General features: G+C 50.8%; 1 protein-coding gene across 3 annotated transcripts in view; it reads right to left on the bottom strand.

The window, feature by feature from the left end:
- The window catches only part of SRGAP3 (SLIT-ROBO Rho GTPase activating protein 3), a 137383-nt gene extending 125203 nt beyond the window's left edge, over positions 1–12180 (bottom strand). For all 3 annotated transcript variants that reach the window (XR_009959661.1, XM_062585316.1, XM_062585317.1), the window contains exon 1: positions 12066–12180. Coding sequence is in view for 2 of the 3 variants with exons in the window: in XM_062585316.1 (XP_062441300.1) it covers positions 12066–12132 (67 nt within the window). In the remaining variant the exon portion in view is untranslated. The remainder of the gene's footprint in view (positions 1–12065) is intronic.
- Between the last annotated feature and the right edge of the window lie 14382 nt (positions 12181–26562).

The following is a 26562-nucleotide window of genomic DNA, read 5'->3' as shown; positions in this document are numbered from 1 at the left end:
TCTTGACCTAAGAATCTGGTCTTCAGGACATCTTCTGAACAAACCACCCCAACTAAGCATCAGAGAGCATCTCAGTCTGCAAACAATACGCAGAGTAGCCTCAAGACTGACTAACTCTTCAAACAAGCAGAACTGATCAATATTACAATATATTAAAAAGCACACCACAGCCTCCTGGTGAAGGGGAAGCTACCATTTCTTCAAAGCCACGACAGGGACTTCTGCCCTGCCCAAACACCTGGCACTTGCCTTTGAGAAGGAAGCAGACAAACCTTTGAGCCTCTGACCCACAAAACACTTGACAACGTTCCGTAAAATTGTGCAAAGGGTGAAGCAGGTCCAACAGATGGAGCAAGGCAGTGGGAAACGGGGCTCCCTCCCTTGTCTCTTAACAGGCACCATTAAAGCCAGACCACCAGCTCCAGATCTCTGGCAGTTCACGTGGTTTTGGATTCTGGTTTCTTTTGTAAGATCTAATCTTATAATACAAACAAGATAGCAAAGTTCACTTAAAAAATAAATAAAAATCAAAGTTGCTTATCTAAGGAGCCTGACCATGAAAATCAGCTATGGTTAGTTATTCTAACAGAAGACAGACCTCACCGAGCTTTCCTGCGCACCTGCTGTGCTACAAGACAGAGCGCTGTTTTACAGAGCTATTTTGCAAAACAAGATGCGTTAGTGATTGCAATCCCTTGTGACATACGTGACTGTTCCTCCCAAAGACCTAGGCGAAAATGGAAAGGAAGAACCCTCTTTTCTTCAAAGCTGTTCCTCTGTGCCAGAGGAAAGAAGCGCAGTGGGCTCAGATGCAAATTCTTTTCTGAGACTGCTGGACACAGGGAGGGTCTGTAGTTTTCTCAGGCTCTCCAACCCCTAGACTAACAGCCTGCCGGTCCAAATGTCTTCACAGAGAACCTCCCTCAAATGCCACCCCAGCTTCAGCAGACACAAAAGGAGTGCACCAGGACAGTCAGCAGAAACAGCTCTGTCATTAACATCCATCATTCAAGGAGGTACATCATTTTAAAACAGTTATACAGCAAGAGATGCACAAGCAAGGGAATCTGTCACAGTCGCAGTCTTTCTCCCAGTTTCAGGCTTCCCTGCCAGGGGTACCCCAGCTGCTGGGTGCGCGTAAGTACCGGCGGACACGCCACACCAACGCGATATCCAAACCAACACTCGCGTACCACCCCCCGCACACGCGGCCAGCTCAGAGGCGCTGCTGCTGCTGCTCCCATCCCGGACCACGCTACGTCTGCAGCTGAATTTGAGGGCCCAGAAAATACAAGGACACCAACAGCAATTACAGCACTGAATTTCACCACTCTCTCTTTTTACACAGCTTTGTTTTTAAAACAAAGAGGATGATTTAATCCAAACTGGATGATTTAAAACATCTCAGTCCCTGCCGTGGAACGGATCCCAACAGCCGCCTCCTCACCGATGAGGCCGGGATAAACAAGAGCCCGTCTATTCCCCGGCACGGCACGTGCGGGCTGCCGCGCTGTTGACGGTGCCGTTTCTCATACGGACCCTAGAACCCAGCTGCTGACCACTCGCAGTCGCTAAGGATCCCACGGCACTGCGGCTCCGGGAAACACACAAGCCGTGACACCACGCTGACCCCCCTCGAGCAGGGCAAAGCACACTCCGACCACGCAAACTCCTCCAGCAGCGCTCGCCGGATACTCTTCCGCACGTCCTCTCCTAAAGCCGTACGCTGCAACGCGCTGCTCAGCCGCCTCTTCCCCAGCCACCGCGGCTGCCTTTCAGGGGCGAGAAGGGGGACACCAGAGTAAGTCATCCGGAGCCAGTTTTTCAGAGACCACTTTGCAAATCAGGTCCTTGGAGACATGAACAGTTAAACTATATCCAACAACCGCAGGTGCAAAGCAGGAGTCCTGGGGTAAAGACTGGAAACGTAGGGAGGTCAACGACAGGTATAAACCGCTATTACCGTCGTTCCTGCGCAGGCTAACCCTGTTTGCTCGTTTCTGCGTCCTTCCTTGCTGCTATGACAGGTACCAGTAAGACAGACAGAGGTGGGGTGAACACAACGCAACAGCTACTGGTAAGAATACTCAGGTTTTATACAGCAATATGTGCTGGCAGCTCAGCAGAAGCCTTCTGGGACTAAATCAAAATTCAGGATTAAACAGCCATCGAGGTTGTAAGAAAGGGGAAATTATTTTATGCCATGTTTGCAAGAGACTGGCAACGGGCAACATGAATGCACATGCAATGACTGCTTTCTCCAGCCCTGAACTGAAGCCATGCGCTGCTTATTTCAGCTCTCAGTCACTGGCCACATGTCAGGATATAAATGCCTCTAAAGCTCTGTAAATGCATTTCAGAAGGTGATTGCTGCTGCTGCTGTGGGTGGTAGCTTGACAAACAGCTCTTGAAACAAAGCCAAATGCAGGCAAGGAAAGAAAAAAGAAAAATTAACAGCGCGTGGGGGAGGGAGGTTGCCACCTTCAGTGGACTAGCAGAACAGGAGAGTAAATCCTGCTCCTGACAGATGCTGAAACAGTGCACACAGAACTTAAAATACTATACCTTCCAGGAGCTTATAAATATCAGTTAAGCACATGAAGCATATTTGCAGTTGGACTCTTACAGCCCCTAAAATTCTTCATGTGGAACCAGGACTCGCTATAGGCCATGAATAAATGTTGTCAGAGGGTTTTACTATTGCTAGGAAGATGGATAGACTGATAAATAGCGCCCACTGCACTAAAACACCCAATAGCTATTAAACAAGAAAACGGCTAGATTTACAAAGGTCAAAATATCCTTTTTTCTTATTGAAATAGCCATCAGCTCTAAGTAAAGGCCTCAGCGTTGCAGGCTGCAGAGCTTCAGCTCTCGCAAGCAACCAGGAGCAGCAGCTTCCGCTGTCAGACATCTTCCCTGAGGACAACCGGCTGCCAGTCCGTTGCCCTCCCATGAGAGGCATGCGGCACCTCTGATCACAGCTGCTGAAGAAGCAGAGGTAACAACGCTGCTGGAGGCCCAGGCCATTCCGATCAGCGACCGCAACGCGAGCAGGGCCGCGCTCATGGCTCACGCAGAAGCAAGGGGAGCTTCCGGGACCTGCTGGCAGCAAGTGACTCGGCCCAGGACAGTGCGCTTTGAGCGTGCTCACTCCTCCTCATTCCCACCCAAGGCCTTCAGTTAGAGAGGCAGGAGCTCAAGGATATAAAGTAGGCCTCCAAAGCAGAACAAAGCCCAAAGGAGACCTCTTCACCGCAGCACAGCTGAATTTAGGGTTTTTTTTTTTTTTTTTCCTCTAGAATGTGCTAGACAACAGCAAAAGTCACCTTAACGAGAAAAACCTGAACCACAGCTATTCCGCAGGGAGATCTGATCCCAGACCTCGGCATCACCGACAGCCCTACGGCAGGACCAAAGCCCTTTTGAGACACCTCTGGCTTGAAACAGGTCCTTCCCATCCGCACCAGGCAGGCGGAGGCAGCCGGATGACGAGAAAAACGTTCAGCGAACAAACTCAGTGTGCGCTGTGCTGTGCGCTGTGCTGTGCGCTCCGGCCTCCGCCACCCCAAGGGGCACAGCAGAGGCCTTCTCCGGGGCCCCCAGGAGCCTGAACGGCAACGCGGGACCAGCCTCCCATAATCAAAGGTCGACTGCCGGCATGTCACACGGGGCAACAGACCGCTCAGATACTTCATGGTCAAGCCTCCCCCAGTGCCTGCGGCACAAGTGACAGGAAGGTCTTATATGAACTGCCAGCTAGTGAAAGCTTGGTGGATTTCTACCAAACCTCATCAGGACTGATCGTAAAATCTGCAACGCTTCAAGCTGGAAGAGGAAGAACCACCGTCCAGTTTTTTTGCCCCTCAAGACCAAAGCGCAGAGGAGGGCTGCACTTTTCCTGGAAAGGCTCTGTTGCTTTCCCTGGTATTGTCAACAGTCATTTTTATCATCTGGGCCAGAATACAGGTTAATTCCCCCTAAAAATCTCTGTGAATGAAAAACAGGACCTGCTGCGACCCTGACAGCAACAAATGCAATTTCCCTGTGCAGGTAATAGTTCTGGAGCACAAAAACACAAACTCTGGGATCTCAAACAAAAGATAAGTCAGCAAATTCCAGTTTAAAGGACCAAGAGAAATGCTGGTGATGATTTAAACCATGCACCCAAGTAAGTACAAGACCTTGCTCCTTTAACCTGAAGGAAAAAAATACCCTGGATGTTTTTGATTCCTAGACCTGTGAAAAGGACTGTTCCTCTTGTATCTGCAGTGGATAAGCTGAGAAATTCAGGAAGGGGAACCCTGTGTTCCTCTCTGCTTCAACTGGCAAGGAGCACTGAGAGAAAGCATGAGGAGACTGCTGAGTCTGCAACCTTTTCATCTAAAGTGCACGTCCCCCTCGGGGTCATCAGCCGGAGGAGTAGCTGCTTGCTTCCGCTTTAAACAGACGCTTCCATGTGAACCCAAGGGTTTAAAATGCAGCTCTGTTAAATGCAGCTCCTGCCCCATTCTGACTGGCCAGGTTGCCATAATCAGCTCTGAATTCAGTGTTTCAGTTTCCCCCACACACACTCCACGGTAAGGAGGAGAAATGCATGTGGACTCTATGAGCTTGTCTAATCGAGCTGTATGAATAAATCACAAGGTGCAGGGAGATGAAGCACAGCCTAAAAGCAGAAGCTGAGGACTTGGACTCGATAGAAATGAGTTCTGTAGAAGGTTTGTTATTTGTCACTGTTTCTCCATCTTTACAACAAAAGTAAAGTTTTCCTGTTTCACACCACAAGAGACACTTCCGTTCCCTGGTGTTTGTGTTTTAAGACCTTCAAACAGCAAGTATCAAAGATATGTACATTATGAGGAAGAAGTGCTTTAATGATGTCAGTTGTCATTTTTTTTCTTAGATTAAACCGTATTCTGTTAGAAAGCCAGTACACGGGCTTTCAGGCCTCCATTCAGCTCGCTTTTTAAAATTAGGCCATACGCTTCGAGAGTCTTTGGATTTAGCAATCTTTTAAGAAGAAGTCTCAGCTACAGTGATTTCGCAAGCTTAACCTTTACTGTCTGTATTGTAGTGTGCTGCAGGCTGAACCAGCAGCTGCAGAGGACAGCTATGCCTCAGGTGGGGCTGCAGGAGAACATCACTGCTCCCTGCCCCGGCTGGTCAGGGGGGTGCGCAGAGAGCTGGCAACAAGAGTTTTGAAGTCACATACAGGCTTGCAGCCAGACACAAGGCTTCCAAGAACACACATATGCCGCATTTCCAACCAGTTACTAGGCCAGCAGCTCCTCCTCCCCGTTGAGGCTGCATAAAGCCTGTCCTAAGGCATTTCTCTGATCACCTAGGAAGCTCCATCCCACCAGCCCGTACATGGCTGCAGATGGTCAGCTGCTTCCAAGGATCTGCTGATTTAGTTGAACTGCCCTGGCCTCTCTGCAGAAGTGCTCTGGATGTTAGCTTAACAGGAAACATCTCTGATGGATTCAATTTGTTTCCATTAGAGAGTATCAATTAATCTTTATATGTCCTTCTCTTTTTGCTCTTCTCCACACATGGCCCTCCCAGTCCCTGAGCGTAGGTCTTTCAGTAAAATACATCTGTCAGGACTGTGCTATCAGACCTCAGTAAGAAAACATACAAACATGGAGAATAAATGGCAAGTAACAACAACAACAAAAAAAGTCTATACAGGAATCAGCTAAATGGCAAACAACGTTGAGTGTTTATTCTGAAGTCAAACATTAGAAACTAGATCAGATTCATTAAGATCTGCTATCCCGCTATCTGCAGACGATTCCATCAGCAAGGCTCCACCGAGGTCCAGGGAGCTGCGCCAAAGCGCACCAGCTGGCCCTCAGATCTCACTTCCCCAGATTTTATAAAACAATTAAGCCAATGGAAATTTTATATCTGTTTCTGTGATAAATATTTAGCAATTACCTATCGGCCTACCCACACGGGTAAACTTTCCTCTCCTTCACACAGGATCATTTTATTAAATAGTCTGTCAAAGTTTCAAGGCTGGATGCCTCCAAGTGTCAATCGAGCTTTATTTCCGAAAAAGCGCTAATCCCAGAAAATAATTTGGTATGGAAATATTCCTAAGATTTCCTGGGAAAAGCAAGGAGAGAGTAATAGGCACGAAACAGGAGTAGATGTATAAGAAAGGATGCAGCTCTTATAATAAAAAAAGTAAAATGAAACTGACAAAACTGATAAAATAACCTAATCTCCTATGAAAACGGTAAATAGTAAAGCCATCAAAACTCTAGTTTTACTCCCAATTCATACTGCAACTGAGAGTCCTTAAATTGTAAGGGATCACGTCTTTAACGCTATGCAGCCAGCCGCACCAGCGAAAGACTTCTGTCCACCGCCTCACCAGGGATGCTTTCCACCAGGGATGCTTTCCACCAGGGATGCTTTCCACCTGCCAGCCCTACATGGAACAGGATGCTTTTAACTCACAGCAGTCTTCATGCCCACAGTAACTAAAAGAATCATGCAACAACCTGAATTTTGCCAGAGTTAACAAAAGCTTCAAGAAGCTATATGAAATTAAGCAGCCAGTCAACAGGATGCCCAATTTTCTCCAAGATTTATAATGCTCACAAACAGTTGCATCTACATAATTAGAACTGGCTAGTTTTGCTCTGCTTAAAACAACAAATCATGCATTTGACAGTAATGAGGAAGATAAGATTTATTTATCTTTCTGGCCAAATACCAATTAAGATTGTACATCTGAAAACACTGGCTTTAAATGGTGCATCCAAGGATCTACTGTACACTACAAGTAGCTCTAATGTAGCAGTTGTAAATATGTGACTACATCTCTATTGGCATTTTTTTTATTGTTACCACTCCTATCTGCTAATCTAAGACAAAAAGAAAAACTGTATTCTAAAATGTACTCTTAATATTTTATTTTTGGTGCCATCAAGCAAGCATCTGTTGCCAGTCCTGGGGCCAGCGCTCTCATCCTCTGACAGCTGAAGAAGGATGCAGACCAGCAGCAGAAGGGAAAGCAAGGACCGGTGACACGGGAGAGACCACACCACGGGAACGTGCCTGTCAGCAGCAAACGCATTCAAGAGAGGGGAAGCAGAAAGGTCCTCGTAAACAGACAGAGGGCAAACCCTGCAGATAGCTAGCTGGAAGGACAGACAGCCTGCAGCAGCCACACAGGCAGCAATGATTAGATATTTTCACTCTCAAAAATGAAGAGGCAGCAGTCCAAAGCCTCGGGCACCATACCATCACCACCACGTAACAGTATCCCGCGCTATCAGCTCCCTCCCAGTCCTCCTCCCACCGATACCCCGTTGGAGTCCCCTCCCAGGCAGCAACCACACTATGCGAGCATCACGTGCGCACACACACATCGTGCGTACACCCACACCCTTTATCTTCTCAGAACGTGTCCAGGATGAGTCCTTCCCACCATGAGCAAAGCAGACACAGTTCTCCAGGGAGGGCTGATAAATCACCCCTGTGCATGCAGATTATTCACTAGTTAATTCACCTTCCATCAATCGTACTCCCCACGCAAACCGAGAACACATCAATTTTCACCAGCACTGAAGTGCCCAGGGCATGCAAGGTCAGCGGCAGGGCTCAGCTCCCGCGCTCCTGTCACTGACACGCTCTCCCAAGCACCCAGGCCTTTGCTCTACTTCCCAGTAGCCTAAGCAAGCAGGGTTTTAGCAAAACTTTCCTAATAATTAGTCTAACACTTTTTTTTTTTTTTTGCCCCGTTATCCCTTAGCTGGCTCTCAGATTCTGCTGGTGATGCTTGTGTGACGTTGGTTTTTGCGCACTTCAGGCACTGCTGGGTGGTTATGGTGCTGCAGACACCCTGCACAGCCTGGCTGACCCCTCAGGCCTTTCCAACCGCCCTTGCAGAGGAGCCAGCCAGCACTGTGACCGCTTCTAAACTTCTCTGGCATCTTTTCAGCTTGCTGACACCGTCGCTACAGCCCTCCCCTACACCCTTGCATTTTCAGTTCTTCTTCAGCTGTCTGCACACCGCAGTCTGCACTGGATCCTGCAGAAGATTCTCCAGTAACTTCAATAACAGAAGTGCGTAGTTTTGGGTTGAGTTTAAACTCTAAAGTTCCTGTTATATTTCACTTTCTTCCTCTTGTCGCTCTGCTTTCTTGGTAAGCATGAGGTTACTTTTTCTGGTAAATATTCTCATTTTACTTCTCTTAGCTCTCCCAGGATTAATTATCTCAGAATAATGTCCATGTCTGTCCCATCAAGGTACTTTTGGTATTTTCATACTGACCTCTCTTTCCTTTCCCAGATACATGCAACTTTTGTTTTCTGCATACAAACCACCGAAACAGCTACTATATTAGAAGATGTATCCATTAAACTGGGATCCATCAGAAATCACACACTTGTTGTGGAAATAAGTGGTTTTCAGTTTTTACATCAGATGCAATGAAGTGATGGTTTCTTCAACCCTATGGACTTGCCTTTTTTTAGTTTAGTTGCCCCCATGCTGACGAGGGATCAAGAGGCAGAATCTTGGTCCTGTTTATTCTGGACCAGACACACTGAATGAGGAGGTTATCACTTAACACAGCATCACGTGTCTCAGGAATTTCCACTTCCAGAAACTGATGCAGTACCTGTCAGCACTCATTCTCTCCGTGCTAACAATTCAACAGAAATGGCAGGGGGCAGAATTTTAAACAAGCCTCCACTGCAAATAACCTTCACTTCTATCATGTTGATGTATTACCTGGAATTGCACGTGAGATTTCCCTGCTTTTTTCTTGACTGCATCAGGAGGGATGCTCTGCTGTGCCGCATTCAGAACTCAGCCCCAGCCTCCACCCCCAGACATAACTTCTTCAAATTTTCATCTTTTATCATCTTCGTATGTCAGCTGTTCCGCGCCAACATTTTGTTTCCATTTGTCTCTTTTACCCTCACTCCCCCTTTCTTATCTTGCTATTTCTTTTCCATTTTAGTCATTCTCTGGAGATTTGGGGATCCAAATTCTTCACTAGCATAGCACGGGCTTAGATAAGAATAGAATAATGATTAAACGCACAAAGAGAACAAAAAGGGTATCTGTGGTAATGAGGCAGCCTACGTGAAGCACCTAGATCAAGTCAAAAGAAATTAGATATTACAAGGGAAGCAGAAGTGGAACTAGGTGTTTTGGGTCACTATCACAGCCTCAGTAGAAGATTTAGATGATGATGAGCCTTCTCTACATGTTACTTTTTGCTGATATCAACAACGCACCATTGCGTTACGCTTGCACGCAAGGTACACGAGCCATCAGAGAGCATGCCCTTGTCGAGGCAGACACCCAGCGCTGCTCCTGCGCAGCTCGTCCAGCAGCCCGTCCTTCCTGGGCGCGTAACAACCAGCCAAAGGCACTCTGCTGAACACTTCGGCCCAGGTGCGCTGCCTTCCACTGCGCCTATTTAATGGGAGAACGCTGGCTGCGACGAAACTCTGCACCGACTTCTGTGGAGTTAGATTTCTATGTCCAATCTAATAATTTGGCAACGTGACAAGGGCAGAACTGCCGATCCGTGCAGGGAGGTGACAGCACGAGGTCACGGCTGTCAAGGCGAACGCCGCGAACACCACGGCCCGTCTGCTGAGCAGAGGCTAGCGCGAGACGCGCTGCGTTTTCAGTAGAGCTCAGTCCACCTACAGCGGACCTGGGAACGTCTCCAGCGACACGGTGCCCCGAGCCTCGGAGGGCACGGAGCTGTCTACAGCCACGCACGATCCGGGGTCTGGCCTTGCCCAGCTTGTCCCAGCTTCAGGCGTAGTGAACTCCACCGAGTCCAGCGGAGCCAAACTACCGTAAAATCCGAGCGTGGCAGGGGCGGCTCACCCCTCTGCCTCGGCTCCTCCCCACCGAGCCTCACAGCTTTGCTCTCCAGCTCCCTTGGGTGCTCTCCTTAACAGCCTCCTTCCCTTTCAGGACTGGCAGCCTCCAGCCAGATCTAAAGCAACCTTTATTCAGGTTAAAATACAGACCTGGTACCCTAAACCAGAAAATGGGTATTTCTCGAGATATAACTAGGCAAGGAATAGTACCAGGAGAGTTATCACAGTTCTGCCAGCAAACTGCATTACTGCTGTCCAGAAAAGGGGCCTAAAACGTGATAGCTGTCTTGAAATAAACTGCCCTTGCAAAACAACTCCAACATTAATGATCTAACATATGGAAACCATGAGGCTGTAGACGTCAGGCCAAGAATGATCGTGGCAAATGAGTATTTCCAAACAGTCATAAACAAAAACAACAACAAAAAATTGGAGACGCCTGCAGCAAAGCTTTTTGGAACAGATTAGATTCAATCCTGTCTTTAGCAGCCCTCCCACAGCCCAAGGGATGCAAGAAGTAGGAACCACATCTGGCCTAGCACATCTTCAAAAAAAAAAAAGAAAAAGAAAAAGAAATTAAGGACAGCCTCTAAAAACAAATACAACCCTCTCCCCCCTCCGTAAAATAGAGCATTTCTGCAGGCTAAAAGAATATTTCATCTGCTTAACTGCAGGGTGCAGTAACATCAATTTGCCCAAATTACACACAAGAAGAAAGGTAATTGGCACTGAGCAGAATATGTTGTGACTGTTACATCACTCTTCAAAGCCAACTACAAAAGACTGAAATGCAGGGAAGTAAACAATGGCACCAAATCAAGAGACAGCCCCTTGCCCAAAATCCCTCCATCTGGCGCTGCGCTGTAGCATTCGGGCAGCTAGCGCCTCGAAACGATCTATGTGAAGAGCAGACACGAGGAGCCGAGCTCAAGATTCAGCACACTAAGTGACCTCTAGAGAGAAAAGAGCGTTGTTTAGTTTATATCTTCACAGCTCACTTACTTAAAAATACCAAATAGCTTTTCTGTAAGTGTGTTTTAACCAGAAATGCGTACAACAAAACGGTGAATGCATACCCATATAAAACAAACAGCTGTGAAAGGACAGAGAAGGCAATTGTATACAACCGTGGGGGACGACGGGGCGAGCCAACGAAAAGGCACTAGGGGCACAGTCAAACAACTGGAATTAGAAAGGGAAACTCTTCCTCGTCAACTAACAAAACCACAAATTGTAGCATTTACAAATTGAGGAAGTTATACATAAAATTATAGGCCAACCAAAAATATTGGTTAATATAGTTTGAGCCTGATGTTAAAAAACACATTTGCATAAAAGGATAAAGCCACACACACCGTTTTTTGTGCGTCTGATCACACACGCACACCCCGGCACACCTGCTTTCACTCGACAACAGGCACCGGTAATAACGTTTCCGAAGGTTTCAACTTTTCCACGGTAAGCCTGGCTGTACTAAAAATAAATTGAGGGGCTGATATCTGACACCTCACAGCTTCAACAGACGTAACCTTTAACTACATTTTACTCTAACATTTGGAAATGAAGCGGCTTGCTCTGAAAGCCTTCCTCCTGCAAAACCGGTGCTGGCACGCCAGCGCCTGCGTGGCTGGGCACGGCGCACGGCAAAGCCCCCCGCGTGGGACCGGCGGGACCGCGGCGCCCCGACCAGCGAGCAAAACCCACCGCGACGCTTTGCGAGGCCACGGACACGCCGCAGTCTCTCCCCTCGGCGGCCGCTCCCACGGGGCTCGCGCACGAGCTCGGCCCGAGGCTCCGAGCCCCGGGCCGCCCCGGGGGGGCAGTTACAGCCCCGCTGCAGCTTTCTGTTCGCCCCCTTCGGGCGGAAAACGCTCCGCACGGAGCGGGCTCCGCGCGCGGGGCCCCCGCGGGGCCGGTGGCGCGCGCGGGCTGCGGCTGCTCCCTCCCCGCGCCGGCAGGCGGCGCGCAAGGGCGGCGCGGCGGGGGGGGGGGGGGGGGGGGGCGGCGGCCGCGCGTGGGCCGAGGGGAGCCGCCGCCGCGCGTGGGCCGAGGGGGGCCGCCGCCGCCCCCTCCGCGGCCGGCGCCGCGCCGCCGGGGCCGGGGCCGGGGCCGGTGCGCGCAGCGCCGCCCGCCCGTGCGCCCGCGCCGCCGCGCACAAAGGGGCCGCGCCGCGCCGCGCCGCGCCCGTCACTCACCCTTCACCTGCGCCTCGTACTCCGCGATGATCTCCTTGTCCTTCCTGAACCTGCCCTGCGATGACATCTTCCGCGGGCTCAGCGGCCCCCGCCGCGGCCCCGCCGCACGCGCGCAGCCCCGCTCGCCGCGGCGGCTCCGGGCATCGGCGGCCGCGCCCCGGGAGCGGAGCGGAGCGGAGCGGAGCGGCGCCGCGCTCCTGGCGGCGCTCCCGCCTCAGGTTGCGGGGCGGGGCGGGCAGCGCCGCTCCCCTCCCCTCCGCTCCGCTCCTCCCGCCCTGACTGACTGCGCGAGCGACGCCGCGACGCGACACCGCCCCCGGCCCGGCCCCGCCGCAGCCCCCGCCCCGGCCCCGCCGCCGCCCCCGGCCCCGCCGCAGCCCCGGCCCCGGCCCCGGCGCCGCCCCCGCCGCAGCCCCGGCCCCGGCCCCGGCGCCGCCCCCGCCGCAGCCCCGGCCCCGAGCCGCCTGGCCGGGCGCGGGCCCGCGGCGAGGCGGGCAGGAGGGTGCGGCGGATCAGCGGGGTGCGGGGCTCTGCGAGGCGCGGGCGGCCCGGGGGCTGCTCCCCCCGCCGCGGCACCCTCCGGCCGCTGCGCGCCCCAAAACTCTGCGGCGGGGTCGCTCCCCGCCGGGCCCGCGCTTCGCGCTGCCCGCTGCCAGACCTCCCCAGAGCCAGCCCCTGCCCTGCGCCCCTGGAGCCGAAACGCGTCCGCCTTAGGAACTTGGTGCCGTGCAGGTGCAGGGCGAACCGGGCTGCGGCCGTCGGGGCCGCGCTCCCCGCTCCCCGGCACCGTGTTTTCTCCCTCGGTGCCTGGAAGCGTGCCGGTGCAGAGATCAAGACTGCAAACCAAACCAGCGCCGTTTACAGCTCTTTTTTAGGGGTTTTCCGGCTAAGTAAGAAAGAGCCGTGGCAGGCGTGAGTGCCAAAGCTGCGCGCCCCGCTGCCTGCGCTGCAGGGCCCGCGCCGGGCCCTCGGGGGGCCGGACCCGCTGCGCGCTTCCTCTGCCCGGCCCCAGCCAGACTCCAGTTTCTCTGCACAACGGACAGACTCCTGTTGGCGTCTTGCGTGGAGTGAATTCAGGGAGATCTGATGATTCACGGTTACTCTGCCAACTTACAGGAGAGAGGCGAAGCCCACTAAACCAGCAGCGGCGCAGCCGTGCCGAGAGCCCGGGCGGCGGCGGACGAAGGGAGCGCTGCCGAGGGCAGGCCGCAGGGCACGGGCCTGCGGCGGCGGGGCTGCACCGCCGCCGCCCTCCCCAACCTGGGCGAGCGCTCTGCAGCGACCGCGGGGCCTCTCGCACGCGGCAGGGCCACGAGCAAAGGCCGTGAGGCGCCCGGGCGCGCGGAGAGGCAGAGCTGAGGGGCCGCGGGTGGAAGGCGCGCTGGCGCAGGCGGCTGCGAGCACGGGTGAGCCTTGCTGGCCGACGCAGAAGGCGAGGAAAGGCAGCGCGCGGCGCGGGTGCAGCAGCATGCTGTGCTGCTCGGAGCAGAAGCAGCGTCTCGGACAGGAGGAGACGCCTCGGTGGGACGCGCTCGCCGGGTTCGCTGTGCGGCGGCGGCAGCAGGCAGGCTCCCAGAGCCGCGGGCAGCGAGGCCCCAGGATCAGCGACGGCAAAGGCAAGCGGGAGAGCTGCAGAAGCGGGGTGCAGGACAGCCACGGGCACGGGGGCAAGCAGAGGAGCAGCCGGACGGAGCCAGGCCCAGAGGAACTGAGGAAGGCAAGAGCGGGGGAAGGAAGAGAATGAAGGCGCTGAAAAGGGGAAAGCAGGGTGCTGACAGCACAGCAGAGCCAGGAGGAAATAAGTGAAACAAGGAGGAGGCTGTGAATAATCCTGGGGAAAGCTTGAAAGGACACACAAGAGACTCAGGTGCTAGGACCAACACCCTTGTCCTGGCAAGAAAGGTGAGGGGGGATTTGGAAAACACCAGTGAAGTCCTAAGGACAGCTGAGATGTCTAGAAGGACATCTCAGCAATCACTGAACTGAGATGAAAGCAAACGGGGCAAACAGCTGTCAATTTGGGATGGGGACACCAGGAAGTTGCGCCTGCTCTAAATGGTCCCTCCGTTGGCTGTAAACCATCAGCAGTGCAGGGAGTAGGTTGGCCCTGCCTCTCTGTTTGATTTGCGTTACTCATTGACATCCCTGACATGTGTCACAAGGACATTTTGACATAAAATTTAGCTTGGTTTGACACAAAATTTAGCTTGGTTTGAGCAGTTTCACAGCCTTGAACAGAACGGAGAGGGAAAAATAAGCCAACTGGCAGTAAGACACATTATCATTTAATAGGATGGACTCAGAGCTATGGAAGATGCAGAAGTCAGATGAGTCAAAATGCTGTGTGCAGAGACATGGCTGGAAGAGGAACTTACCCAGCATTTTGCTCAGGTCAGGTGAGGGACTTTCGATGGGTGATGTAACAGCTGACATGAGGGAAATGGAAGAGAGGTCAGAGATCTAGTAAGTTCATAGTGATTGTGATAAATGAAGCTAGAAGGATAACACAAGCTTGTACAAAATGGGAGCAGAGAAAGCTTCTTTTTTTTCTTTTTTCCTTAAGGGATTCTGTCCATAAAATCAGAGGGGAAAGGGACCTGAAGAGAAGGATAAGCAGAGTTAAGAGCTGATTGCAAAGTGTTAAGATGCAGATATGAAGAGGAAAAAATACTAAGATATTGTAATTGAAGAAAGGAAAAATGGGAGTGTCTCGAGCATTTTACTGACCAAAACAAATCACCTATCAAACAAAAAGTTCCGAGGATAAACCTCCATCTGCTACAGAGAAACAGCAGAGCCCTCTCCATTAATACACTGCTCCACTGCATGATTCAGACTAAGCATTACCTTCTGCTTCAAAAGCACAAATTAGGGAGTAAATCTTGTTCTACATAAAAACTCAGTTTTTGGCAAACTACTGTAGTGAGAAAGCAGAATAATAACAACCATTTTGCCAGCCAAGTGGCAGCCCTGCAGCAGTCTGCTGTAGTTCAGACTACACGAGATCTGCACGCGGGTCAGCCCACGACCCGCCTGACCACGCTCCCCGCGCCAGGCGAGCACAGCCGGACGTGCGGGGACGGAAACCCCTCTTGCCCCAGTCCAGCCCCCTCACGCACCAGCACAAGCGGCTGGCTTTGATGTTACCCGAGCACAAGCGGAAACCTGACTTTCCGTGCACAACACTGCTGCATTATCTGCCAGGGAAGCCTGAGGTGCCTCGTGTGAGTCTGTCCAGGCTTAGGGTTGTGGAAAAAACAGAAAGCCCGGAGCCATGCTTGGAGTGGGGCTGGAAAGGGGGTGCCAAAGGAGACTGGGGGGTGCCAACGAATCCCCCTTCCAGGGATATGAAGACTCTAGCAAAGTGCCCTTAGGAAGCGAAGGAAGATCTGTTGTACACAACAATGGTTGATAACTTCCCGGAGCAAGGAAAGCTACATAACATTGCATAACAATTAGATGCTTTTCAAATATAGAGATTTCCATTTCTGTCTTCTTTTGTAACAAAGACTGGTATGCTTGGGTCCTTACTGCCAGTGGAGTCTGGCAGAGAAATAACATAAATAGTTCTAGAAAAAAGAACAAATTAGGAATGCTCTAACACATGTTAAAATAGGGTTTGTTTGGGGTCTTTTTCACTTGGATGAGTGATATATATCATAGAATCATAGAATCGGTAAGGTTGGAAGGGACCTCTGGAGATCATCTAGTCCAACCTCCCTGCTCAGCAGGTTCACCTAGAGCCTGTTAGACAGGGTTGCATCCAGGCAGGCCTTGAAGATCTCCAGAGAAGGAGACTCCACAACCTCTCTGGGCAACCTGGACCAGTGCTCCGTCACTTGCACAGTGAAGAAATTCCCCCTCACGTTCAGGCAGAACTTCCTGCGGTTCAGTTTGTGCCCATTGCCTCTTGTCCTGTCACATGGGACAACTGAGAAGAGTTTGTCCCCGTCCCCTGGACACCCTCCCTTCATATATCTTAACTGATAATGGAGTGATATGATAGGAGTTTACTCGCACGTGGGATGACCTAACTCATTGGTGGACTGCTCTGCGTGCAGTTCCCGGCCTGCTCATTCAGAGATGAGGCTACCAGGATCTTCATATCGCACCGCCTCTGCACACAACTGTGTGCATAATCACTTCACAGAAATAAACTGCTGTATTATGCTTTCTCCACGGAACAGCCACATTCTTTCCCAGATCTCTGCCCCAAAACTCCAGTCATAGGTTTTTGTACATCTGGTCCTAGACGACAGGTAATCAAACCTGAACCTTTTTTCTTGCTGCATCATTACTGATGTACACAGCTGCCAGATGAAAGAGAATGATACTTAACAAGTATCTGAGAGCACAAGTGACTGGATCCTTTACGGGGGAGAATTGATATCAATCAGTCAATCACTCTTAGGAAAAGTGTATTTACAGGCAAAAAGGGTTAACTGTCTCTCCTCTAAAAAACAGAAAAGGGAGAAGCAAGGGCCATTTTAAAAATAGGTTAATCCCAGTAGCAGTTACTTTTCCTTTTAATATTCAAAGATACTAGGAGAGTAAGTACCAAAATCTTCTGATAACAAGCAGTGTCACAGGACAGGTTTTGATTTGCCTGCCAGATATTAGTTCAAACATGCATGGTTCTCTCTGAGGTCAAAGTTTATTACCTGAGGATGTTAAACATCTTTGATCAAAATAGTCTGTGCTACAATGGTAAGAGAAAAAAACACTCATGAAATTACATAATAGTATCGTGTCAAGATTTTCTGCTATTCAGGTATCACTAAAAATAAAGAAGCAGCAATGTCTGAAGAAAAATAATCCCGTCACAAATTAATGATCTTTACTAAATATCAGAGTCTAAGATCATTTGTGGAATTTCTACCTTAAAAAAAAAAAAAAAAGGTTTTTAAAGGAAGGATTACATTATAATTTGCTTTGTGACACTTTCAACACAGAATTTTTAAATGAAGCATGGGAAGGGATTTAATCATAATAAATACTTCAAGCTTGAGGTACAGAGAAATCAACAGTAACTATGGCAACGTGGTCACTCCAGTAAGGCTAATGCAGATTACTTCCAGGGCAGTAGCCTTGTGTGTGCTCAGGAAGCAGAGGTAATGTTTGCTTAAAGCAATTCCTAAATTAAGGAAAAATCTTTAGGCAGAAGCTGTCTTGCACTCTTTGTTTCCAGCTTCAGACTGCGTTTCATGAAACACTTAACACTCACGCAGTTGCCCTAGAAGGGCATGCAAACGCTGCTTCCACGGAGACCCACGCACGCTCGCTCTGGGCCCGGCAGCCCCTGCACTCGCAGCAGCTCGGGCAGCGCCGAGCCTGCGAACGGCCGGGCTCAGGGACAGGCCGCATGGGCATGCACAGCCCCAAGAGACACAGCCACTGAGCGACTCGCTAAAACCCTTCACTTCCTTAAGCAAATTCCAACAGCTGTAGCATTGCTGCCAGTTTTCTGTGCCAGAGCAAGGCAGCTCACACCACGTGAGCCCAAATCTTCCCTGCGCTTCCTCCCTTCGCGAGACCTTTGAAACGGAGACCTCGCAACACCACACCTTGGTTTAACAGAGCTGGGGGGTCCTGTGCCCTGCAGCAAACTGCTGAGAGCAGCCAGACTCGGATTCTGCTGCTCCTGCGAGAGAGCCCTCAGCTTCCGTGGGACCATCTGGAATAAAATCCACCAAGTACGGACAAGGGAATAAGAACCCAGTCCTAATGGCATGTCCACCCTGGGTATATTTGCAGGGCCCAACGGAGCTGAACTGCTGGGAAAAGCCTTTCACATATACATTTCCCAATGTAAAAAAAACAAACAAACAAACAAAAAAATAGTTGGACATATGTAATATGGCAGTTGTTTACAGTGTTTTATGAAAATTGCATATTCTTTTCTGCCAGCCAAATTCTGTTATCTAGTTGCCTTAACAAGTAAAAGAACTAGTTCTTTCTGTGCCCTTTTTTCTTTGTGTGTGCAGTGAAGTGCCTTTGCAACCTGACACTTATATAGCTATATCATGTATCCTATCTTCATGCTCAAAATAACTACAGGCTTAAGTAAAATTCAGACAAACTCTTTATTTCTTTATGGCTTTAGTTCTCTATGTGAAAACGGGGAGGTTGCCAGGCTTAAGACATTCTTGAGCCATTTGAGAGACTCAGATGAAAAGTGTGTTGGATTTCGCTAGCATTGTACCGATACAGTTTCTCGCACTCACTCCAGTCTCTGGGGATGTAGAGCTGGAAGAACAAACTAGGGAGCAAATCTAAAAAAAAGGCAGCCCCCTTTCTCCTTATGCTTCATATTGCAACTGCAGCAGGATCGCAATAATCTGGCTACTACGCTTCAACCACCGGCTAAAACTCTGAGCCTGGACATAACTTCTCTTTCCCATTCCTACCAGGAAACTGGAAATAGCCTTTCCCAGCAATCCCACAACAAGCAGCACAATACTCAGAACCTGCCTGAGCGATGGTAACTGCTGCACTCCAATCACTGGCGGTGGACCACGCTTCAAACAGCAGGAGAGAGCACTGCCCCCAGGGAGCAGTAATTAAAGAAAAGCTGCCATTTTAAGGGGGAAAAGGGGAACCAGAAGCAAATTAGCCAATTGCTATCACTTGTGTCTACAGCTTTCCTTACACTAAGCATTGTCCACACAGTTCTAGGAGGGTAAAATGAGCTGACCTTTAGCTGTCCTGGAGCAATGTTCAGCACTAGGCAGAGCAGTGAAGCTGGTGGTAGAGTCAAAGTCTATTTGTGCTACAGTACTCCGCGGGTCCTAGGAGGACAGCCTTGAGCCAACACATTAGCAATGTTGGGAATCTTTTGGAAAGTGATCTGCTAAAGACAATACTAAACAAGATTTCTACAACAACAAGCTTGCTATAAGCAGGTTCCACCATCTCTCCTCCAGTTCTACCTTCACTAATGTCCACTGGCAAAAAGCCTGTTCTCACTGGGAACTCTTTGGAAAGGCTTCTTTGCCTCACAGTTTGCTTAAGAGGATGCAGTTTGGGAGCCAATGTAGTGTTCTTCAGGTAAAGCATTCCAGAAGTTATTTTTTTCCTTTGCATTTCCAACAGCTCAACCATAAGTAGAATAATAGCTTCAAAAAAATGAGAGTAGTATCTCTGAAAACACTAGCAATCAGAGAAGAAAAACAGAGCTTTAAAAATATGAGTCCCTCTGAGCACCTTTCCTTTTCACTGGTATCATTTTCACACCTTTTTAGAGCAATGGTAGAATTTAGCATCACATTGGCCAATAATTAAAGTCACTACAAGTAAGGGAGAATTTTTACTTTATACTAAAAACATAAGGCATTTGGTAAACATCTTAGCAATTACAATTCTTTCCAGTAGCTATAATTCTTCTGTAAACGGCATTTGGGTTACAATTTATTCAGAATTTGGCGTAACTATACCAGGCCAATGTTGCCCTGCACATTGCTTAAGCAATTGTGAAATGTCTCTTGCTAACAGCTTCCTGTTAAAGATCTGTTACATCTTATTTCCTCAGGGAGATTAAAAGGCCATACGATCAAAGGTACGCTTTCATTCCTGTGCTGTGATCTGCAGATTCTGTTTGTGCCTGCATAGTTTATTCGTCAAAGAAATGGATACACCAGTGCAAATTTTGATTGCATTGAGTACAGAGGAGTTGGGTGAATAATGAAGGGTGACTGACGATCTGCCTCTTTAGCATGGAAACTTTCAAAACAATCTACATCCTTCCTCACTGGGTGGAATATTTACAGCTCTACCTTAGAAAGAGGAGCAGGTCTTTTTTCCCCAGGCTTTTTAGGAAGGACACATCATCTGTATAACACTATTATTTGCATATTAATATTCAAGGTGTGCATCTGAAATCCAAGTAGCTACTTAAGTCCTATCCATAGGACAGGTTGGAGTCTTTTGCCCTGAACCACTTAACTCTACTACCACATGTTTTTGCACAATACCTTTCAGAGAAAACAGATAGGAACCTTGTTTCTAGTTCCTTCTGCTGCTCTTCTTCCTTAAATACAATCTCGTACTGAAACCGCAGTGACACAGACTTCTGCCTGGGCTCGTCACTCCTATACAAACCGTGCTGAATCCGAAGCTGACAAGCCTATACTGTTATTTGTATTCCAACTATTTCAGAGGAAAGCTAAATGTATTTGATATGCTACAATCAGACTCCTCCCTCCTTACGTCACTGTCTCCATTTTCCCCTTTTCTCTCACCCCAGAGGAGTGAGGATTTCCTGCACCCTGCTTTCCAAGGAGGAACAGGTCACCCCTCGGCGTGCTCCTGCGCTGGCTGGAGCCATCCGCTCGCCCACCCGCACGGCACAGATGTCCTGCGTGCTAGCCTGGCCTCCTGCGGTGCCCAAGGCTTGGGTACAAACCACTGTAACTTGGACTTGCCTAGCACAGGTACTGCTGTTCTTTACTGGTTACCAGCTCCCAGGAATCCAACAGAATTTTGGTAGCACTGTAAATTTTGTCTCATCCTTTTCTTTCTTTGCACCCATTTGCCACAGTGAAGAGCACGCTATTAACCCTGGCCTGGGAAGAGTCCTTTGCGAGATGCACACACAGGTGACAGAGAGTCAAGTTTAGGGTGACAGAGCATGCTTGCTCCAAAGGTTCAACTTCAGCTATCTCCAGGTAGAAGTCCTTTGCCTCTGACAGTCAAGTTTTGGGACTATGAAGATGACAGTTCCATCAAAGATTGTTTGAGTCATTTCTCAAACTGTAATCTACTGAAAATCTGCTCTTGCATGTGCACCAGTGAAGCCAGAGATACAGATATATAGCGTGCTAGTGGCCCACCCTACAAGAATTCAAGATTGTGGGGGGGGGAAATGGAACCAAAATTCATTTAAAAACATTTGTTACTCCTTAAAAAAACAATTTTAACATTCATAAATTCAAGTGACCTCTGTTACAGTAATTTTAATTATACATTTTTGATTTATGCCATTAGCATGAATTGAACTTTGCTAAAAACTAACTTGCCAAAAATTGTTTGTTTCTTTTTTAAAGAATATTAAGGCTTTGGGGATTTTGGTACAAAATACCAATTGTGGCTTAAAATACACAATGTCAACATTTAGAAAAAATAAATTCAAGAAATCCAAAGTTCATAATCACCCACTGGATTTAATATTTTAATACAATTTAATTAGGTTCTAAGGAGATAAAGGAAAAAGCAATACAGGAATTCTTGTCACAGAAAGGTATGATTTCTATCTAAACTCTAACACAATTAGTGGAGTAGGATTCAGTTACTGAAGGGAAAAAAAGAAGGCAAATCAAGAGGCAATTGAGTTGTGCAGAATTTAATATCTTGCTGTCATCTTTGTTCTTAGTACAGAGTTGCTGTAGCAACAGACCAAAAAAAGAACTTGCAGTAGAGGAGGAGCTCGCTGTGCTTTTAACAATGTCTTTTTATCATCCCTGAATTACTGTTTATGAACAATCAATCAGATCTAGCAATATCAATGACTACAGATATGAGGCCAGATCCTGCAGATATTAAGCCTATCATATAAAGAACTGTATGTTTTCAACTCCCATCTGTAGGTTATATGATAGCAATTTTCTTTTGTACGATGAAGCCCATTTTTGTCACATGCAAGATGCAGCTATTTCTTGATCCATTTATATCACTGGTGGCTCTACACCTCGCAAATTAGGACTGCTTGTGACTATGCATCCTATAAATAAAAAGCAGCATTTCCTACCACTTTCTTTCCAGATGATACAGACAGCACAGTAGCTCAAGAAGATAGGACACGGGAAAGCAGACAATATTTTCTGTGCTAATTCCATACAGCAAACCTTTCAAAACTGTATGAATTGGAGTCCAACTGAAATCAAAGAAATGCTCTAGCATGTCAGTGATTGTTGGGCACTAACCTGTTTTTCTGACATCTGGGTCACTGCTACTCATTGTCTGCAATTAATTTAGATCATAGAATCATAGGATCATAGAACCATTGTTGAGGCTGGAAGGAACCTCTGAAGATCATCTAGTCCAACCCCCCTGCTCAAGCAGGGTCCTGTAGACCATGTTGCATAGGGCTGCATCCAGAGAAGGAGAATCCACAACCTCTCTGGGCAACCTGCTCCAGACTCTCACACAGACTATCACTCTCACACCTGGTCTCAGTTTCTCCACTGTAAAAAGATGACAATGAAACTTATTCATCATATTTTTAAATACTATGGGATGGATAAATTATAAACAAAACACAGCCAAAGCCTGGACCCTACTTGAGTCTTGTATGTACTGAAGCCAGCCCAGAGCTTTGCACAGATAAGGGGGCACGCTGTGAACTGGCAAACAGGTACATCCGTCTCTGCGATCTGCTATGCAGCTGCGAAACTGCCCCTCCACTACCTCCCCCTTGGGCCAGATGCACCAATACACTTAGGATCTGGTTTTGACGGTCACTGTACACATTCCCATTGTATGCAACAAAATTAACCACCCCTAGGTGTTACACTGTACATTTAATTTACACGATGCTTAATTTTATTGCCAACAACAAACAGAAGTAAGAGCTGATAAAGATCTGCTCCATCACTAGCCTGTGCCTCACCAGGGCCAGGCATTTCCAGCAGCAGCTCTGGCTTTCTGACAGTAACAAGGGGCACAGGGAGGAGTGTGTGACAGTGGACAGGGCGCCCTTGGATCTAATCTGGGCCACCGAGATCTTGGGAATACCCTTGTTACCTCATGTGCAAACGGGCTTAACAATTCTGCTGTCTTCTGTGGAGAACCTTCACGTCTATTGATGAAAAGCTTTGTGCGAGGTATCACTACCATTGTGCCTGTATTAACCGACCAGGCGTCACAGCTGCAGAGCCTGTATTAACCGAGCTTCCACTCCTTCATTCACGAGACTATTATATAGCAGAACAAAGCCCACAGACTTGCTGTAGGGATGCAGCATACATTTTCTGGTTTTTAGATTCACTGCACTGCTCCTCACTCCATGTTCTTGAGCCGCCCTGAGCAGTGCTGCAGACTGACAACCCTGACACCGTGGGGATGGCTGGCACTTGGAGTCAGAGGCCTAAACCAGCAAGCTGCCAAGCTGTGGAGTGCCCAGCATGCTGCAGAAACGCTCAGCATCTCAAAGCAGCAGACCCTAATGCGTTACGTCACTCGGCCACGTGTTTTCAACCTCTGTCCTGAGGTTTATAGCAGCCAGGCACGTCTGAAGTTTTTCAAGTCATCCCTGGAGCCCTGCTTTCGCCGCGGTTTGCATTTCTCACTGAAATTACTCAGTCCTGTTGCATTTGAGACAAGTTACTGCAAGAGCCCGCGGCTGGACGCGGACGCTCGGGGAGCGGGAGCACCGCGCAGCCCAGGGAGCCCCGAGTCCTTGCTCTCTTTTGTTCGTGGCTCTGCCACCGCGGCCGCTCCCCTCATTGCTAGGCATCTCCGGGCAGGAGAGGGGGAGAGGGCAGCGAGAGGAAGAAAGAAAAAGCCTGGGAAACTGTGACTTCACTGTTGTGCTCACACAAAGCGCCATTGTGCAGGGGCTCAGGACCCGTCTTAGTAGGCCAGCGCGTCCTCCGCGCAGCGCAGCCAGGCGAGGCACGCCGGCCGACGGGAAGCGGCATGCAGGGCCTTCTGTTTAAAGTGACAGCCAAATGGAGGGAGAGGGCCACATGGAAACACGCTTTCCAAGGAGATCCTAGCCCTCTCATTAGGCTGAATACAGCCAGCCAAAGGGGCCTTCTCACGGTGAAACCTAGGGCTCCAGCTACATTCACAGCTTCATTGTAAATTCCAGCACGACAGTGTCATTTCCTGAATCACAGCGTGGAAAGTTTTTTTAAGCACCCCTTCTCAGTAAAACACGCTGGAGTAGGAAGCTCTTCCTCTCACAGCCCAACCATGTAGCTCTCCAAGTCTCCAAAAGCGGTGGAAGGAAAACGGTCAGTCCTTTCCCCGAGCGATCACAGAGGACCTTGCCCATCTGTGTAAGTTTCACCTCTCTTAAAATACAGGAAACTGTCTTCTTTTTACGGTTTTGTGTTAGGACAGACTACTTAGGATTGTAAGGGCTGTCAATAAAGGAGAGAACATGAGAAAGAAAGGTCCAGGAAACAGAAGAAAAGGATCAAACTGAGAAATTTCAATGTTACCATCCACACAAACTGCACCAAGCTGTGTTGAGACAGTCAGTTACATGAGGTTCATGTGATTATCTCAGCCCCATGCCCAGCTTCTCTTGAACGCTCCCCAGACCCCCAGCCTAATCCTCGCCGGTGTGTGCTCCTGTCCCCTCACATCCTCTCTGCAGACCAAATACCACAAACACCTCTCTGGAAATCTTAAAGCCATGGTGGTTAAAGCACCACAGAGCAGCTGCACAGCGGTTTATGTTAATCAACACGGAGGCAGGCAGTTGTCCTCAGCACAAACAAAAACTGTTTTTTCAGGGTCTGTCCAGGGCAGGGCAGGGCTGCTGTCGGTGCCTGGCTTGGGCGGCGTGCAACAGCCCGCGCAGCCGCCTCGCTGCAGGCGCTCGGCGCCGGGCACCGCGCGGTGGAAGCGCCCGGCGGCAGCGCCCGGGCATCGCGCGGCGGCAGCGCGGACGAGGCGAAGGCGCAGCGGGGGGCGAGGCCGCCGGGGCTCGCTGCAGCCCCCCGGGCTCACTCGGCCCCCCAGGGCTCGCTGCAGCCCCCCGGGGCTCGCCGCAGCCCCCCGGGGCTCGCTGCAGCCCCCCGGGCTCACCCGGCCCCCCGGGGCTCGCTGCAGCCCCCCGGGGCTCGCCGCAGCCCCCCGGGCTCACCCGGCCTCCCGCGGCTCGCCGCAGCCCCCCGGGGCTCGCTGCAGCCCCCCGGGCTCACCCGGCCCCCCGGGGCTCGCCGCAGCCCCCCGGGCTCACCCGGCCTCCCGCGGCTCGCTGCAGCCCCCCGGGGCTCGCCGCAGCCCCGCGGGCTCGCCCGGCCTCCCGCGGCTCGCTGCAGCCCCCCGGGGCTCGCTGCAGCCCCCCGGGCTCACCCGGCCTCCCGCGGCTCGCTGCAGCCCCCCGGGGCTCGCTGCAGCCCCCCGGGGCTCGCCACAGCCCCCCGGGCTCGCCCGGCCTCCCGCGGCTCGCTGCAGCCCCCCGGGGCTCGCCGCAGCCCCCCGGGCTCACCCGGCCTCCCGCGGCTCGCTGCAGCCCCCCGGGGCTCGCCGCAGCCCCGCGGGCTCGCCCGGCCTCCCGCGGCTCGCTGCAGCCCCCCGGGGCTCGCTGCAGCCCCCCGGGCTCACCCGGCCTCCCGCGGCTCGCTGCAGCCCCCCGGGGCTCGCTGCAGCCCCCCGGGGCTCGCCGCAGCCCCCCGGGCTCGCCCGGCCTCCCGCGGCTCGCTGCAGCCCCCCGGGGCTCGCTGCAGCCCCCCGGGCTCACCCGGCCTCCCGCGGCTCGCTGCAGCCCCCCGGGGCTCGCTGCAGCCCCCCGGGGCTCGCCGCAGCCCCCCGGGCTCACCCGGCCTCCCGCGGCTCGCTGCAGCCCCCCGGGGCTCGCCGCAGCCCCGCGGGCTCGCCCGGCCCCGGCCCCAGCCCCGTACTGCCTGGCGGGTCCAGCGCCGCGCGCTCCGCTAGCGGCAGGCAGGCAGGCAGCACCCCGCTCTAGCGGCCCGCCGCCTGTGGGGGCCAGGCAGCGCGACGGTGAAGACCCCCTCGCCGTCCGGCGGGGTTTTGGACACTTCCAGCCGAATGATGTTTCCTCCTCCAGCCTCGACTCAGGGAGGAAATGTCTGTACCAAGTGTCATCATGTAAAACCACCTGGCAGTTGCACGCTGCGACTACTGAACGCGAGCGTTCATCGCTTCAGCATTCACTCACTTCTTGCGGCAAACAGCAGTATGTTAATAGATACATTTGTACAAATAGGAGTTTTTTCCCGAAAACTCTAGTTAGGAGATTTTAGCAGACTCCAAGAGCAATTGCAGACTGGGAAGCCTTCGGTTGCCCAGAAGGGCTGGAAGCAAGTTGTGGCGAACAGCGACGGACAGAGCTGCACAGCTCTGAAATGCAACAACTCGCAATGCAGCACTGCGCTGCCAGGGCGCGGAGAGCAGCTTGGCAGCGACTGCAGCCAGCTCAGCAAGCTGCATGCTGCTAAAGGCACACTGGGGGAAAGCTTGTGCAACAGCCTTCCCATCGTTCACCAAACCAGTCCTGGACTAAGCCAGAGCTTCGTTCCCCCATCCCTAGGAAGTCTGGCTAAGTCCTACACAGTTTTTACAGCCCACACCAATGTCTCTGGTGCTGCAGTCAAACTAATAGTATCTGAGGTACCCCGTGTATACTGCGCCACAATGTAGATATATTACAGGCTCAGTGATCACAGGAACATGCTTTGCATAGTCAGAAGCCAATTAAGGCACACGAGCTCCTAGCACTCCACAATCAAAAGTCACTAAAATAATCACAGGTAATACATGTGACCGTGTAGCAAAGGCTCCCTCCTCCACTGCCCCACTCTTTGCT

The sequence above is a fragment of the Rhea pennata genome, chromosome 12 (assembly GCF_028389875.1).
Source record: "Rhea pennata isolate bPtePen1 chromosome 12, bPtePen1.pri, whole genome shotgun sequence".
Lineage (NCBI taxonomy): Eukaryota > Metazoa > Chordata > Aves > Rheiformes > Rheidae > Rhea > Rhea pennata.
Note: the sequence above shows the minus strand (reverse complement) of the source record. Positions and strands in the feature narration are given on the sequence as shown.